We start from the raw sequence: 17,258 nt of genomic DNA on the forward strand, positions 1-17,258 counted from the left end.
GCCTGTGTGTCTTGTGTCATCTGTACTCTGGGAGGGTGGGGGATATAGAAATGGAGCTGAAGCCCAGGATACATGAGCTTGGGAGTGATCCCTGAGTCATTGGAACTGAGAGTACTACTCTGGCCTCAAGAGTTCATCTCTGGTGCATGGTGGAAGAGCTCTTAAAGCACTGCTGTGGCAACATGAGGAAGGTAGAGAAACTAAAGGACTGAAAGCTATCCTAGTGAGCCTTGTATGATTGCTTCAGTTCAGTTCAGTTGCTCAATGGTATCTGACTGCGACCCCGTGGACTGCAGTACACCAGGCTTCCCTGTCCATCACCAACTCCCAGAGTTTGCTCAAACTCATGTGCATCGAGTTGGTGATGCCATCCAACCTTCTCATCCTGTCGTCCCCTTCTCCTCCTGCCTTCAGTCTTTCACAGCATCAGGGTCTTTTCCAGTTTGTCAGCCCTTCCCATCAGGTAGCCAAAATATTGGAGCTTCAGCTTCACCATCAGTCCTTCTAATGAATATTCAGGACTGATGTCCTTGAGGATTGACTGGTTTGATCTTGCTGTCCAAGGGACTCAAGAGTCTTCTCCAACACCACAGTTCAAAAGCATCAATTCTTTGGTGCTCAGCTTTCTTTGTGGTCCAACTCTCACATCCATACATGATCACTGGAAAAACCACAGCTTTGACTAGACAGACCTGTGAAGTCTGCTTTTTATTATGCTGTCTAGGTTTGTCCTAGATGCTCCTTTCTTCTAAGGAGCTACATAAAACAGGCTAAATGTTGGATATTCCTAGAGACACTGGTCAAACGGTTATAGCTTGGGCCCAGGTCAGGTGCCTGGTCTCTGAGTAGTCACCAGCCTGTTCATGTCTACCTATCCTTATTTAAACTTGATACTGGGTGTTCTATCCTGCCTCTAGACCCAGCACATAGAATATTATACTTGGTAAATAATTTGTAGGTTTGATGGGTTATCCCCACCATATCACTTAAGTCCAAACAGGAGTGAGACATTGTAGAATGAAAGTTTCATTTTTAAAGTTAATTACTGAGATTTAAAATTAACAAGGTCTGTTTATCAAATCACATGGGATAAAATGCTGAGATTTGGGGATGACCCCCAGTAACACAGGTGGCATTCAGCAGGGATTAATGGCACCCTTTCAAACTTGTATTCTGACAAATGAATATACTCAGGACAGGCAACCTACTCACAAATAGCTCAAGAGAATGGACGCTCTTAGGCCCAGAACGAGGCAAACAGAAGCAAACTTCAGATAAAGCAATTTCATGAAAAGTACTGTCCACCAGGAAAGCACAATTACTTGTTTTACTTCAGTGTGCAATGAGAAGCTGAGAGTTTTCAGGCAGATTCAGTCAGGGTGGAGGCGAAGTTCCTTATAGCTCATCAGATTTCTGCTCTTAGGAATAAATTATTAAGAGGGCTACCCAGGAACACCTGCAATCACGTACGTCTCCAGCACTACAGAAACCAGGTCTCCATCTGCACTGCAGACATCCGGAGCCCACCTGAAGGCTTTCCTGCTGCTACTTCCATCGAGGCCTCCCAACCCCAGTTGGAGAGCTCTGTCACTTGGGACCGCACATCTGCGTCTTTAAAAGACATCTGGCTGCACCGAGTCTTAGTTGCAGCATGTGGGATCTAGTTCCCTGACCAGGGATCAAACCCGGGGCCTTCCGCATTGGGAACACAGTCTTAGCCACTGGACCACCAGGGAAGTCCCACACCCGCCCCTTTTTAACAACCAATTAGAGGCTACAGATCAGTCCCATTCTCTATCCTCTACTGGTAAAATCTGCACTTTACAGGTAAGAAACAAATACCAGGTCCTATTAGTAAAGAATTCCCAACTCCTCCTGGAGCCTATTGTTTCTCCATCCCATACCTGGCCCCCATCTATCTAATCCAGCCCCTGCTTCCCTCAGCCTGGCTCAACCCAGCCCTCCGCCACTTTCACCAGCAGCTTCATCCTATAGCTCACCCACAACCAGGACCTCTCAGCTGTGCACTCCACCCTTATTTCAGGTGGCCCAAAACACAACTGTACTTTTTAGTGCAGAGAGACATCATTCACAAAATACTTTCCTTAGAAATGAAAACCTCAAGTCACACCTCACAATGAGGCCAGTTTTGGGGTGATAAAACAGCTTTTGAGACAATAGTGGGCCTGCACGGCAGAGCCAGAAAGGGCATCTCTGGATACTCTGGGCGGGCACCTACAGTGCCCCACCTTAGAAACCTCATAAAACCAACCGCTACCGTCTTACTATTCAAACAGAAACCCACAGGCTGGTTAAGTTAGTTTAAAATTTTATTTTTTTTTAATTTTTTTAAATATTTTTATGTAATAAAAAGTAAAAGTCCTTGTCCAACCATCCTTGTGGGGCGTGTCTGTTTCTCTTACGCAGGTGACTCAAGTTAATGGGGAAGAAAGAACAGGGGGCCCAAGGTTATAAATAATAGAAAATAAAAGATCTTCCGTCTCCAGCGGGGAGGGGGGGGATAGATGAGGACGGGAGGGCAAGATGGGGTGGGGATGGGCAGGGGCAGAGCAGGAACCCCCTCCCCCACCCCCGCTGGACCCTGGCCCTGCCCACTTTGAGGCCCTTCCCATTCAAGGTGCTTGGCAGAAATTCCCCAGCTCCCCCGGGGCAGGGAAAGGGGGTGGGGGGCTGGGACTGGTCCGAGCTGCTGGGGGAAGAGACATAGATCACTCTTCCCTCCACTCATGGAGGTCTCAGGTCGCGGCCAGGACAATCTTCAGTTCCCCGGGGGGTGGAAGGGGAGCTGCTGGGAGGGATGAGATTGAACTGGTTGGAGGGGAAAGAGAAGAGAGCAGGAGCATTAGAACCCAAGCAGCTGTCCCTTCATCCAATGCCGTCCAGTGTGGGGTGTGGGGGGAGTGTTGGTAGGAGCGGCCGCCTCGAGGTGTCTCATGGGGCTGTCAGAAGCACAGATCAATCGCCGTTTCCCCGTGAGCCAGAGCCCTTCCTCACGTGCCCAGCTCAGCCCCCCACACCCCAGCCTGGCCCTGTCTACTGCGCTGACCTTACCTCGGCTAAGTCAGGAGACAGTCGGGGTCACTGAGAGCTGGGGAGGCAGTGGGGAGGGGGGCTGCTGGATCACAACTGAGCGAGGACGGAGGGAAGCAAAGGACAGAGCCAGGAGCAAGCCCCTGGCGGCGGCGACTGTGGCTTCTGCCCACCCTACATACTTCACAGACAGGTGCAGGTCGGCAGGCGCCCTGTGGGACAGCCCTGCCTCCAAGACCCCTCACTCCCCGCCCAGAACCCGTGCATCCTGCCCCACCTGCAGCCCATCAGCTCTTCCATGCCAAATACCCCCAGCTAACGAGAACTCACGAATCCTGTCATCGGCTCCTCCTGGAAATCCAGGCGCCTGGCCAGGCTGCTCACCTTGGGGGTGTCCGATGTAGGGGTAGGGTGAGGGTGTGGAAGCTGAGAGTGCAGGCACCCCACTCTGGGGCACCGCGCCTTGGGGGGGGCCCCCATGGCTCTGGGGTGGGTGCAGCAGCATCACCTGGGGCGGGTGGGGAGCCCCAGGGTGAGGGGGCGGGGCTGCTGTGATTCCAGTTTGGACATGGGCCTGTGGAGAACAGGAAAGGGGCTGTGAGCACCACGGCAGCTCCACAGGGTCGGAGAACCCCAGGCAGCGGCACAGAGGGAACAGGCGCACTGCTGACTCCGGGAGGGGCGCCCCACGGCTCAGGGCAGGTGGCGTGGGCTCTTACCTGGGTAACATGGGCCATGTTGGTGAAGCCGTGGGGCAGCTGCTGGTGGGCATGGATGGCATATACAGCGGCTGGTTGGGGGAAGCTGCTCTGAGGGGACTGGGCAGAAGGTCCCGGTGGCAGAGAAGGCGGCGTGCCTGTCAGGGCCCCTGGGTGGTACAGGTTCTGCTGCGGCTGTCCACTGCCCAGGTGTGGGGCCTGCCCCGCCTGGTGCTGTCATCAGGGCAAGGTGACCAGTGAGTGCCACTTCCGGTACCACCTCTGACCCCCAGGTTCTCCCCACTAGTGAATGACCCCAAGTCCTAGTCCTCTCTTTCAGCCACCCATCCCTGCCCCACCCACATGGATGCCCCACAGCAGGCACCTGGACAGGACTGGGGGCCGCATGCTGGGACGGCGGCTGGCTCCCAGTAGGCGTGGTGGCCGGCTGCGGCTGGTGGGCATGGAGCTGCGTGGCATGGTGTGGATAGGACTGGTGAACGGTGGCTACAGCAGGAAAGGGAAGACAATCAGTGACAGGCACCCCAGAGGGGCTGAGCAGCATGGCCCGGGTGGGGGGACAGGACAGAACTCACCATAAAGGGCCTGGGGGGTGGGCTGCTCTGCAGAAGGGTACTGAGGGGTGGAGGATGACACGATGGCCTGGGGATGGCTCCCCGATGTCAGCATGCGTGGGTTGCTTTGAAGCATGGGGGCAAACACCGGCTGGAGGAGGAGAGAAGCGGTTGGCCCGGCAGAGGGCCTGGGCGAGTACCCTGCTGCCAGACAACCCGGACATAGTACTACTCTGCTCTCATCATGACCACCTTACTTCACATTCACAATAACCTTATCGAGTAGATGCTACACTTAACAGAAGGAAAAAACAAAGGCCCCAGAATCCACTGCCTCCCCGGGGTCCTACTACAGCCAAGACTGAAGCCCAAGTTGGACCCCACCACCCAGAACTCTTGCTGGCTTCTCCTGTCAGCTCCTAAGTGTGGGAGGTGAAGGAGGCTTGCTAAGATGCCAGGACTCTGTACCCCACCTTCCTCCCTGCCTCAGTCACCTGCGAGGGGTAGTGGGCCATGGGCTGCATCATGGCAGGCTGGCCTGGGAACTGCTGTGGGTTGTAGGGGATGTAGGAAGAGTAAGGGGTGGCGGCCACCAGAGGTGGACCGGCAGCGGCGGCGGCAGCCTGCATCATGGGAGGGGCGGAGGCTGGCTGGTGTTGGTCCGAGCGCTGGGGGGGCAGGGAGCCTGCGGGTGGGGGGAAGACAGTGCAGAGCTCAAGCTCCATCTGCCAGCAGGCAGCGGGCGGCGCCGCGTGGGGCCCCTCCTGACCCTGCTCACCTTTGGCGCCCCGGTACTTGCCCTGCTGTCCAGGCACTGAGTTGGACACAGGATACGGATACATCTGTGGTGCCTGGGAACCAGAACACAGGTGAGGCTGAACGACCCGCTTGTACACGCCCACGACAGGTGGGCCTCGGTCCCTCAGTCAGCCCAGTCATACCTCTTACCCTGGGCCCACCCCGTCTCCCCTCTCACCTGAACAGCTGGTCCCATGTGGATCTGAGGTATGTAGGAAATGTACTGGGGGCTATAGAGCCCACTCTGGCCTGCTGTCAGCACCGGGATGGAGGGAGTTGAATGAGTCCGGGGCCCAGGAGAAGTCGGAGTACTGGTGGATTTATTCTGTAAGAGGCAAAGGAGGACATGCACAAGATATCTTAATGACTTCTATACCACCCTCCTCTCCCAGTCAAGGGCATCCAGAGTGCTGTGCACCAAACATTTCCTACACTTTATCTTGGTTAAACCTCACATCAACCCCCAGGAGATGAGCAATCTTAAATTACAGGCAAGGCAACTAAGGCAGAGAGGTTCAGCGGTTCATCCAAGATCACAGAGCTTGCAAGAGGTTCAAGCGCAGTCAGTGGGCCCAAATGAAGCCCATGCTCCTAACTGCCACACTCTGACTCCCCCCGAACCAAATGCCAAGTCCCAGTGAGGAACCCATAAATATCTGTCAGATACTTCACGATCCCCGGCCAGCCACTGCTAAGACCTGCTTCCACAACTGCTGCGGTCCTGATAAACTTGTATAACTGCTCCTCATTCCCCTCACACCCAGCTCCCACTCCTCATGGAAACCCCAGCCCACATTCCCCTGTCCCATCTCTCACCACAGAGAGCAGAGGCTTAGTGGGATTGAACTCCTTGGCATTGGGGTTCAATGTTGACTTCTTCACTTGTCTATGAGAGAAAAATGGGAGTAAATTCTCACGGCCTGCCTCTCGTCACCAGACACCTGCCCCAGCTCCCCACCCCACTCACTCGGCAACTGGGCCCTCATCCTTGTCATCTCCCTTGATGAGGCCCACTGGGGGGCTGCCAGTTTGGCTTGGGCAAGGTGCCGGAGGCTGTTCCGGCCCCTCGGCACCCCCTGCTGCTGGCAGGGGCGGTTTGTCCTCCTTGTCCGATACTGATTCGGCCTTCGAGGAAACAGGAGACCCCAGGGGCTCTGAAGCCAAAAGACCATCCACCTCCTTCTCCTTCCCTTTGGCCTCCTCTTTCAGGATCCGTGGAGGAAAAGGATCCAAGCTGGTCTCGGGGGAGCTACTGGGCTGAAGCTAGAAGGACAGAAACACACAACATAGAGAGTACTCTCTTATCTCAACCCCAGACTCACCTTCCTTCCTTCATTTTGCGTCTAATCTCTCAATGCCACCCAGTGCCTATTCCATGAACCTCTCCCCCGACCCCCCAACCTGCATCTCCTTCCTGTCAACATCCTAGTCATTCCCACACTTCACTCACCTTAAACTGGGCCCCAAACTTTCTCAGTTCTTCCAGCTGAAAACGCTTCTGTTCATTCTGAAGGCCAGGGACTATGAGAAAGAGAAAAAAAGGAGAAAACACACGTTTCTTTTCTTGAAGGTGGCTACACAGCAACCCAAAGAACAAAGAAACTAAGGGAAAAAAGCTGAGCTTATTAGAACCCTTTAAGTTAGGATCAAAGGGCTGATCCAACGTCATCTGTTTCTGAATTGCAACACTTCCCTAACTGAAATGCTCCCCTAATCAAAAGGGCACAAGACTCTGGCAGGAAAAACAACAATCCTCACCTTTCCCTGCAATCCGGGACAACTCCTGGGACTCCAGCGTCCTTCCAGGTTCCTTGGCCGGGAGTTCTTTTACTGAGCAAGAAAGAACAGACACATGAAGGCCCTTCTGTCCAGAAGCACACTTTCCACTGTCCGCATTCCCCCACCAGGTGGCTCTTACCATCTGTGGGGGCCAGTGAGATCTTTGGAGAAGCTGGGGAAACGGAGCCTACTCCAGGATCCCCAACTGCTGATGTCACTGGGATGGAAGCTGAAGAGGTTGGTACTGCTGAGCCCATGGGAGGCTCAGGACAGGAAGCTGAGATTGGGGCGGGGGCAGCTGATTTGGGAGAGCGCGGCGGGTACATCCGGCCCACTGGAACAAAAGGGAGAGTGATTTGTGTTGGTCACTGCTGGACATTGAGCAGTGAGTACTAGGGACTCATTAGAAACACCAAGGAAAGTTTATCTACAAGATCACAAACTAAATGTTTAGAAGGGCAAGGCAGGTAAGGTAAGCAGATAAAATGGCCTCATGGGTACCATGAAAGACTGGAACGCTCCAAAGGGCAGTCATGACTCAGTTCCAGCCAACCAGAGCTATACAGCAAGACAGGTTCTGTGTTGGCAGAACTTTCTGTATTTCAAAAGATATTAAAACATTTTCTATGATTTCTCCTCCCTTAAAATTAGTTGCTAACTAATTTAAACAAAAGGCACCTGCCAGCCAGACACAATGCATCGATTGCCATGCTAGAATTTCTCCCTGAGGGAAACTGAAAAATTCTTTCCTAAAAAGCATAAATCCTAGCCTCCAAAACACCTTTATCTTGGAACTCTCCCAGCCCAGCATTCTAACAACTGACTATTCACACCCCTAACCATTTCTTCATGTAACACTGCTGGAATCTTACCTGCAGGAGGAGGTGGAACAGAGGCTTCTCCAGAAGGCCTGCTGCTGGGGGAAGACAGAGTCTTGGCACCTCTCAGAGGTCGCTGGGCCTTAGGGGACATGCGGGAAGGGCCTATTTTTTTTTTTTTTTTTTTTTTTAAAGATGGGGAAAAAAGAGGCAGAGTTCCTGCTATTACATGACCATCAATGCAACCTCCATCCAACCCACCTAAATCCTTTTCCTTGCCACCTACCACCATCCCCTTCCCCACCACCACCAAGTCGGCTTCCTAACTCACCTCCATTGATACCACGTGCCTCAGAACCTGGGCCAGGGCTGCTATTGTCAAGATGGTGAGGGCCACGAGGCGGCAAAGAGCTAAGGCCAGGCCGGCCACCCCGAGAACTACTGCAGCGAACGCCTCCCCGGGGACCTTCCCGAACTCGCTGGGGCAGAGGGATATACTTTCCCTCCCTGGGGGAGAGAGTTCAAATAACATTAAGTAGCCACAAAACACACATTTCCCAAGAATGAAGCCTTCCTTATAAAGTCCACCTCCTGCCTCAATGCACACACACAAATATGCCTGACTTCAGCTTTCTGCACTATTTCCCTTGAGAAACTGTCCTGTGGTTCCAGGATTATGACCCTACATTGCAACTACCCCTGACCAGACCAAAGCAGCCAGTGCTCCATACTCCTACCTTCCTCCTGACCTACAAGACAGGTAGTATCACACTGTGGATTAAGGTACAATACACTTCGGTTTCACTTTCATAAAAGGAGAAGTTAAGACATACATAAGCATGAAACGCAGAAAAAAAAAAAATATGGGGAATTCCCTAGGGGTAGGACTCTGGGCTTTCAATGCTGAGGGCCTAGGTTCCTGGTTGGGGAACTAAAATCCTACAAGTTGCAGAGTGCAGCAGAAAGCAAAAAAACGAAAAGGAAAAAAAAAAAAGTATGAAAAATCTGGGCCAGGGGAGGGGGTGGGGGGTGGGGGGGGGTGGGGAACCTGTCTTAATCCCTAATCTTTAGCCTTGTTACTTCAGACAAATTAATAGTTCTAGGCTTCAGTGTCCTAAATCCCCAAATTCGGAATAACTATGTTTTAATCTATATGATTGTGAGGCTTCAACAAGAGTATTTAACAAGCCCTTGGCCCTAACCTAAACCGAAAAATTCGGAGTAACTACATATTAACCTATGCCATTGTGAGGCTTCAACAAAAGTATACACCAAACTCCTGGCGCAAACACTGGGCCCCACCAGGACCAGCCGCCCCCAGCAATCACCTGGCTGCCAAGCTGGGGCTCTCACGCCCTGAGCCCTGTCGCTGAACTGCACTGTGCTTCTCCTCCTCCGTGCGCCCATCATCATTCTCCATGGCGATCCGCAGGCGGTACTGGGGGCTCGATTCAATCTCTCGGGCCAACTGGGCAGCACGCAGCTCCCGCTGACGGAATTCTTCTGAATTGTCCTTCTCTAAGGGCACCCTGTGAGGACCGTCACCACCCCAGAGCCATGGGACAAGAGGGAAGAAAAAGGAAGACATTTCTATCAGTCCTATCACCAGCTTAGACATGTGGGTGTTTAAATCCTCAACAACTCAGCATACACTGATCTGGCATGTAGCAGGGTCCTAGGCAGAGCACAAAGGCATCTCTGAATCTGAGGGACACAGAGACACACATATAAATTTGTTAAGATTTTACAGGAAAAGTATGGACTAAAAAAGCAGTTAATTCTACCCACGGAATCAAGATTATGAGAAAAAGAAAAACCTTTGCATGAGGAGTTCACAAGGCAGATCAGGAGTGGGGAGACGGCAACCCAGACACCCAGAAAAACATGTACAAAAGCTATGGTCCACCTAGAGACCTCTCTTCTGTTGATGACCCCATACCTCAAACTGCACCATGGGGGAACTACCAAAAGACACTCACGTGTAAGAAGAAAGACTGCTGTCATAGGTGGTCTTTACACCATAGTTCTCCTCATTGAACTTGAACATTTCGTTGGGGTCCCATCCATTAGACTAGAGAAAGAGGGAGAATGTTTCAAAGCTCAGCAAGGAAAGCAATAATAACCAATCTTTTTCTTCCCTCAGGTTGAAAGATTAAAAATCTGACCAAACCAAGAGTGGGAAAAAAAGGAACAGGGCTGATGGGACGGTCATCTACTGACTGCAGTACAAACTGGCAGTTTCTAAGACATAGAAGTCTTTAGGACCTAACATCCATTTCCAGATTTATATCCCAGAGAAATTCTGACCTAAGTGCATGAGGGTACACATTCTAAAAATTCAGTAAGGTACTATTTTTAATACCAAAATAATGGCACAGAAACACCAATAAGAAAAGGGATAGATACAATATATTGTGCATACACCCAAGTATACACATACAAATAGCACAACACATTTAGTTAAAAGCAATGACTAGGATCTATATACCAAAATGAAACATCCAAAAATAGGTAGAAAAAGCAAATTTTAAACAAACTAATACAGTGAAGTAACAATTCACTGACAAATTTTAAATCAAGGTAGTTGTTTGGAGGAAGAGAAATGGGCCTATACAACATGCAATCTCATCTATATCTTTTTTTTTCCCAGGCTGGAAAAAAACTGATTTGAAGCAAATTTTAACAGTTATCAATTACTGATGGTAGACAAATGAGTATTTCTGTTTGAGTATGTTCTATATCTTTCCACTGGACTCTGACCGCCATCAACAGCCAATAGTAAAAGATTTCTCCCCTGCCCACCCCAGCAATTCTTGGGTCCAAGAATGACGTCACGGCCAACACCCACACTTGGGCAGCGGCTCCCCCGCTCTAGGGCTCTGCAGAAGGGACTGTACCATGTCAGACTCCAGGTCGTAGTCATCACTGTTGCTATCACCGCCCTCCCAGCGCTGAAGCACCTTCTCTTTGTGCTCCCCATTCACTTTCGAGTTCATGGCAATGGCCGAGTCAGTGAACTTATCTGTGAGGGTAAATTGAAGATCAGGGGTCAGGTAGTATTTCACAGCCTTCTTTCCAACACCCTTCCCACCACAGAAGCAAAGGCAAGCTTTTGTGTGTCAGAGTTTGGGGGTGCAGGGCAGCATAAAAAGACTTGTTCCAAGAGTTCAAAAGAAGCAAGGAGTTGAAAACAAAGCAGGGAAAGTATGAACCACAACACAGGCTGGAATTCACCCCATTGTATCTTAGACATTAACACATGTTCTCAAAGAAAAACTTCCAGTCAACCTCCTCAGAAATAAGGTGATAAACAAGAAGGAAGACAATCAGATCATCACATTCTCTGCCTTCTACTCAAGAAGCAGGTCTGACACAACAGCCTGCACCAATAAATACCTTTAGTAGCATAATTGAAGTCGACATTTCGGAAGTGGACAAGCATGACATCACTTGGCTTAAACACCATGGTGTCCACTATGTCTTCCCGACGAGGGCCACCCGCTGGCTCCGATACCTTCCGGTGCACAGCATCCACTGCCAGTTCAAACTATAAAAGTTCCATTTCCCAGCAACCAAGGGTCAGTATTAAGAAACGTGAAGACAAAAATATGACTTTTAATTTTACCCTTTTTAAACTTTCCCCAACACCACATTCTCAAGTGCACTGTCTTAACATCACCACCCACGGGATTTAGTCAAAGCCCCAAACTTAAAACATCACATCAAAATACCCAGCCCTCACATTTCAAACCCACGTCTTTAACTGCATGCAGCACTATTCCGACACAGGCCTACAAAAACGAGGCTAGCCATCATGTTGTCCAAAACCACTCAACTTTGTATCTTCAGTGAACCTATTTCATTCTCTTCTTTCTCCCATGAAACTCCAAAAAGAAAGCTAATTTGAGTACACTGACCTTTGAGCTCAGCGTCTTGAAGATACCCTCATAGGTGGTACCGTTCTTCACCTTTACATCACAAGTGGAACCCTGAAAGAGCAGGGGGAAGAAAACAGAAGAGTACCTCTAGCAAACCGATGCGTTACATCCCTAGAGCTAGCAGCAAGGGGCCCACTTACCACAACAGCGGTAAGGAAATGCAGCATTCTGGAATTGTTGTAGACACCCTCAAACACCTGTCAGTAACACAGAAGAGAGACAAAAATAAAGAAACAGCCAGTCAACACCTTTCCCTCCTTCACAACGTCCACACTCCACTCATAACCACCTCGAACATATGGGATCCTTGCCCTTCGGAACACATCTATTTCTGCACCTAGTCTGCCCTCTATTCCCATATATGTATCTTTTAAGTATCCGTGCCTTAGGGGAGAAAAGGCACTCACCGGTGACTGTGGAGGTCCCTTTCCTGTGCTTTGTCCCCTATAAGAGAAGGAAACAAGAAGCTAGTTATTTAAGTACGGTCAAGCCCTTTATTCAATTGCTTTCAAAGGACCCTATGCCAAGACCACACACTATGTAAGGATGACGACTTAGGCTACAAATCATTAACCAACATATTTTCAGATTCTCACTTCACAGAGGAAGAAAAGCACTAAAAGCCATTTCCTCCAAATACCAGTAAAATAGGCTCAACCATCAACGTCTGTCAACTGCTTTAAAAGCCAATTCAACACAACGTTTCTGCAAGAGGGCCAGGGCTGCACGCTTCCAAATGACAAACGTTACGATATTCGACAATAACCCCAGCCAGATGTAACAGTGGGAGCTCAGAGAGCGCAAATTTTGAACTACCTAGGTTCAGGTAAATTACCTCCCAAACAGGAAAGACCATCATTTCCCGCAGCCTTACGCCCCAAACTAGGAGTGAAGGTACTCCCTCTACAATCTACCCTTCTGGACCTCTTTACTCATTCAGCCTGTTACCCACTCTGGGAGGGTTCACCTATCACCCAGTAACCCTGCTTCTCGCTGGCTGATGTAACCGGCGGTTGAAGAGGGCGATCAGGGGGCCGTTGGCAGGGCTGGGGGACAGCGCAGCCGCAAAAGCTATCCACCCGGAGGCCTCGCCCGGTCTGCGCTTGCGCACTAAAGCCCACGGGCCTCTTCAAAATCGCCCTCCCTCCCGCGATCAGAACCCACTGCGCCTGCGTGTACCTCCACTCTCAATTCCATAAACCCACAAACAGAAGAAATCGAGTCGGGTGTCCACCACTCATGCAAGAACACCAGGCGACCCCGTCCACGAACACTCCCAGCCGCTGCCCTATATGTTACCCGAGGCTGGAGAATGGCCGGGTCATAAGACACAGCATCCGCGCGCACGTACGGGAAGAGCGCGCGCGCTGGAGGTTCCCAGCCCGCAGTCCTCCCAGTCCCTCCTTCCGTCCCCCCGCCCACCCTGCTCCCCTACTACTGGCCAGACTGGGACGGGGAGGTAGCAACTCGCTACCAAGTCCCTCCCTCCCCATTGGCCAAACTGTGAGCCGCGCGCCCCCCTCCATTGGCTACGGCCAGGGACCCCTTCCCGCAGCTGACTCCCCATTGGCTGAAGACGGGAACCGCGAGACCCTTCGTGGTAATGGAGCCGGGGACCCCGATCACCTCTTCACCCCCCCCAACTCCTCGTTCCGACGCCGCCGGCGGGATGCGCCCTGCTTGCCCTTAAGGCCCAGCTCCCGAGCCCTGACTACGCTCGCAGAACTGAGCACTGCCCGTGAATACGCCGGTGGCCACCAGGGATCCTGTTCCTCCGACCTGTTAGGACCTGAGGGCCCACCCCCAGCTTCACGGGGCTTTCCCACTCCCCCTGGCGCCCCTCAAAGGTGGCCAGGCTAGAAGTCTGCCTGGCGCGGTGTACAGGTCTCGGCCACCTCGGCTCTAGCGCCCGGAAACCCACCATCCTCACCTGGCGCTGCCGATGGCCGCTGCCCCTGGCCTCTCCTGATGTTGCTGCTGCGGTGGCGGCGGTTGAGGCGCCAAGATACCCTCGGCTCCCCGGCGGAGCCCGCTCCCGGCAGCGGCTGCAGGCCCCAGGCAGGGGGAGGCGGCCGCAGGAGGTCCTGGGGGAGCCGAGGTGGAGGCCAGGGGCCCCGGGAGACCGCCGTTGGGCGGGCTGGTGCCCCCGGGAGGGCGACGGGCCACGGCCTGTTGCGTGGGGGGCGGCTGCTGGGGCTGGGAGGTCTGTTGTGGCGGCTGAGGCTTCAACATGATGGCAGCGTCCGGAAGGGGAATTAGGGGGAAGGGAGGGAGAGAGGAGGCCGGGGCTGGGCCCCCGCCGGAGAGCGCGGGAAGCGAAGGGGACTGGGAAGCTGGGGACCCGCCGTTGGCGGGCGGGGGCAAGCCCCGCGGTGTCGGGGGTGGATAGAGAAGACCGCGGCGCGAGGAAGCACCGCGAGGCGGAAGGGGAGGGGGTCTCGCGGGCCGGAGGAAAGCGAGAGGGCGCGAGCCGGCTTGGCGCGCGTGCGCGTCGCCGGGGAAAAGGGAGGGGGAGGAGTGCGCGGGCGGGAGCTCCCAAAGGGGGAGGGGCGGGGAGGAGGGAGCGGCAGCCCGAGATGTCCGCGCGCACCGGGGCGGTTAGCTCCGGGCGGGAGAAGAAAGAATAAAGAAAGGTGAATCTCGCGCCCCTCGCCTTTGGAGTGGGGAAGGAGCAGCGCGGGGCGCTTGCGTGCGCCAAAGACTTAGGGTCTCTAGGTCTCAAGCAGCCTTAAAGACTGCCTGCCGCTGTCGCTTCACAATGAGCGTGTGAAACGCTGGGGGTGGAGCCGAAGAAGCAGAGAGGAAGGAAGAGCCGGCCGCCCCGCCTACGTCGGCGGCGTAGCGTCGGGATACCTCCGCAGTAGTGTGAGAAGTCACGACGTAGCGTGCAGTTCTTCCGCCATTTGAGGGCCCATGGGCGGAGTCTTGAGTACAAAAAAAGTCCCGGCACGAGAACGGATACTTATTTTAGGCTTCTGGTAGGTTTCATGGGGACTTTATCTGCTTTCCATAAAAGATTGATAGGCATTAATGTTATCAGTTTGAGCATGCTGATCTTTGGAGATAACTCTATACCTAATTCTAAATTATTTTAGTGATTTTCAAACTAATGGTTTCTCCATGCCCTAGAATGAACCCTTAAAGTGGAAGTGGCAAGTGAAAGTGCAGTCGCTCAGTTGTGTCCGACTCTTTGCGACCCCATGGACTGACTGTAGCCCACCAGGCTCCTCTGTCCATGGAATTCTCCCGGCAAGAATATTGGAGTGGGTAGCCTATCCCTTCTCTAGGTGGTCTCTCCTAGAGACATTGCAGGCAGATTCTTTACCATTTGAGCCACCAGGGAAGCCCAGAATGAATCTTAAACTGTAGTAACAAAGAGGCTGAAGACCAAAGTTCCTAGGGTCTAGTTAAAAATCTTCCACCCAACTCTACAGTGAAAACGGCTTTCAGTCATTCAAATTAGTTGGTCATTTAGGACATGGGACTTCCCTGGTGGCTCAGACAATAAAGAATCTGTCAACAATTCAGGAGACCCGGGCTTGATCCCTGGGTCAGGAAGATCCGCTGGAGAAGGGAATGGCAACCCACACCAGTATTCTTGCCTGGAGAATTCCATGGACAGAGGAGCCTGACAGGCTGCAATCCATGGGGTCACAAAAAGTTGGACACAGCTGAGCGACTACACTCTTTAGGACATTAGACTAGGTGTCTTGGATATAACTTAATAATTAAACCACTTCCTACCCTCAAGGAGTTTAAACTAGCAGTGGATTCAGACAGATGGGATCTATTAGGTGAAGCACGGGCCCCTAAGAGTAGGTAAGAGTGACACCTACTTCAGTGTTGGGTGATGGATTTCTAGGCAAGGGGAATAGGACATGACAAGGTAAAAAAACTTCAGCATGTCTGTAGCATAAAATAAGAGGAAGGAGGTTTTAAAAATAGAAACTGAAAAGATAGGTAACCTGAGACCAGTGGGGAGCCTTTTTCAGAAAATGAAGAGGACAGATTTGCATTTTTAAAGGATTACTCTTTGCAAGGTGGAGAATGCAGTGCAGGAGTGATAGGTCTTAGTCCAGGTGAAACTTTCAATATCTCAGTCTCTCTTCCCTCCAGGTGTTACCACTGGAACTCTTCCATCTCTCAACTCTCCCCTGAACATGCACATACTTAGCTAAAAGTCTGTCTTACTCTTTGAGAAGTGCTCCTTCGCCCAGCCTCACTCCTAGTTTTGAGAGTTTGGGGTTCCCCAAACTGCTGTTTGGCCAGCAGTTTCCCCCCACTTTATTCTGTGAGCTCCTTCCATTCTGTTTTACTGCTGGTGTGTGTGCTTAGTCGCTCAGTTGTGTCCGACTCTTTACGACCTCATGGACTGTAGCCCGACAGGGTCCTCTCCCCTGGGGATTCTCCAGGCAAGAATACTGGTGTGGGTTGCCATGCCCTCCTCCAGGGGACCTTCACAATCCAGGGATCAAACCCAGGTCTCCCGCGTTGCAGGTGGATTCTTTACCGTCTGAGCCAGCAGGGAAGCTGGTATCTGCTCCCTAATGGTTGAGATCTTACTCTTACTCACTGCTCCTTCTGTGATACCTGGCATAATGCAGGCAGTCCGTTAAATACCTGTGAAGTGAATGGATTCACGTGTTATTTTGAAGACCATGTCTCCTGGGTGTCTGAATAACTGTCCAGCTTTTTCCTGGCATTAACTGTACCACGTGGTGCCAGGCCACCTCTTCAGCAGCATTATGGGCGCTCCCGTCTCCCCACTCACATACTGCTCCCACAGTCTTATGTTTCAGCCCATTAAACTCTAATTTCCGCAACCTGCCTTGCCCTTGTTCAACTCTGCCTTTGAAAGTGCTATTTATTCACCTAGTTCTCATTATTCAAGCTCAGGTGTTAGTCCTTTTGAACAACTTGTTATTGACTCCCTCCTCTAAGTTCCCAGAGCACTGTGACGGTTGTTGCTGTTGTTTGTTTGTTTGTATGATTTCGCTTTCTATTGGAGCCTGAGATCATTAAGGTCAGGGGCGATATTTTACTCATTTCTCTCTCCTTCCTGTCTAGCTCAGTGGCTGGCACAGTCATTCAATAAATTGATAAATGAATGAAATATTGTCATCTTACATACAATTTAGAAATGATAGGGACTTCCGTGGTGGTTCAGTGGCTAAGAGTCTGGGCTCCCAATGCAGGGGGCCCAGGTTCGATCCTTGGTCAGGGAACTAGATCTCACATGCCACAACTAAATGTCCCAAGTGCCTCAGCTAACACCTGTTACAGCCAAATGAATAGGTACTTTTTAAAAAGAAAAATGGTATCACTGTGATTTGCTCTGGAGTGAATCCCAGGATTTAAGTGAAGAAAGTGTAAAGAATGCTTCCTTGTATGCAAGAAGAAGGGGAAATAAAACAGAAACGTATCCACAAATTCTTGCAAGGAAGAAGAGTAAACCAAAAACTAATAAAATCGGGCACCCTTGAGGGGTAGGGAAAAATAAAGGTTCCTTGGTTGTTGGGTTACGTCCCTCTTATTGAGGGGAAACAACAGAACCCTGAATGGGGAGAGGGAGACACTTCTTTGAGCCTTTTCATATAGTTT

At 51.6% G+C, this 17,258-nt stretch overlaps 1 protein-coding gene across 14 annotated transcripts; it reads right to left on the bottom strand.

Moving 5' to 3' along the window:
• Positions 1–2,316: 2,316 nt before the first annotated feature.
• ATXN2L (ataxin 2 like) lies at positions 2,317–14,572 on the bottom strand. 14 transcript variants are annotated; one of them, XM_055561416.1, is made up of 24 exons: positions 13,588–14,547; positions 12,065–12,101; positions 11,798–11,854; positions 11,637–11,708; positions 11,116–11,266; positions 10,617–10,741; positions 9,699–9,790; positions 9,048–9,248; positions 8,051–8,226; positions 7,774–7,884; positions 7,041–7,235; positions 6,881–6,952; positions 6,573–6,643; positions 6,090–6,385; positions 5,939–6,008; positions 5,301–5,447; positions 5,103–5,175; positions 4,819–5,009; positions 4,346–4,475; positions 4,135–4,256; positions 3,771–3,983; positions 3,436–3,625; positions 3,073–3,232; positions 2,317–2,806 (listed from the first exon to the last, which is right to left on the bottom strand). In XM_055561416.1, exons 1-23 carry the CDS (start codon positions 13,887–13,889, stop codon positions 3,078–3,080), a joined length of 3,249 nt encoding a protein of 1,082 aa, XP_055417391.1. In that variant the 5' UTR covers positions 13,890–14,547; the 3' UTR covers positions 2,317–2,806; positions 3,073–3,077. The 14 variants fall into 14 exon arrangements, with proteins under 14 accessions (XP_055417391.1, XP_055417392.1, XP_055417390.1 ...); XM_055561417.1 differs by having other exon boundaries at positions 2,317–2,809; XM_055561415.1 differs by having other exon boundaries at positions 2,317–2,829.
• Positions 14,573–17,258: the final 2,686 nt, after the last annotated feature.

Source organism: Bubalus kerabau, chromosome 23 (genome assembly GCF_029407905.1).
Source record: "Bubalus kerabau isolate K-KA32 ecotype Philippines breed swamp buffalo chromosome 23, PCC_UOA_SB_1v2, whole genome shotgun sequence".
NCBI lineage: Eukaryota > Metazoa > Chordata > Mammalia > Artiodactyla > Bovidae > Bubalus > Bubalus kerabau.

What these genes read in the sequence shown, in the direction of transcription:
- ATXN2L (XM_055561416.1), bottom strand. Translation starts at nt 13,889, where the DNA reads ATGTTGAAGCCTCAGCCGCCACAACAGACCTCCCAGCCCCAGCAGCCG. An exon ending in CTCACTGGCCCCCACAGATG is followed by an intron (nt 6,953 to 7,040) that starts GTAAGAGCCACC and finishes TTTCTTGCTCAG; the next exon opens with TAAAAGAACTCCCGGCCAAG. An exon ending in TGGCCCACTACCCCTCGCAG is followed by an intron (nt 4,476 to 4,818) that starts GTGACTGAGGCA and finishes CTCCTCCTCCAG; the next exon opens with CCGGTGTTTGCCCCCATGCT.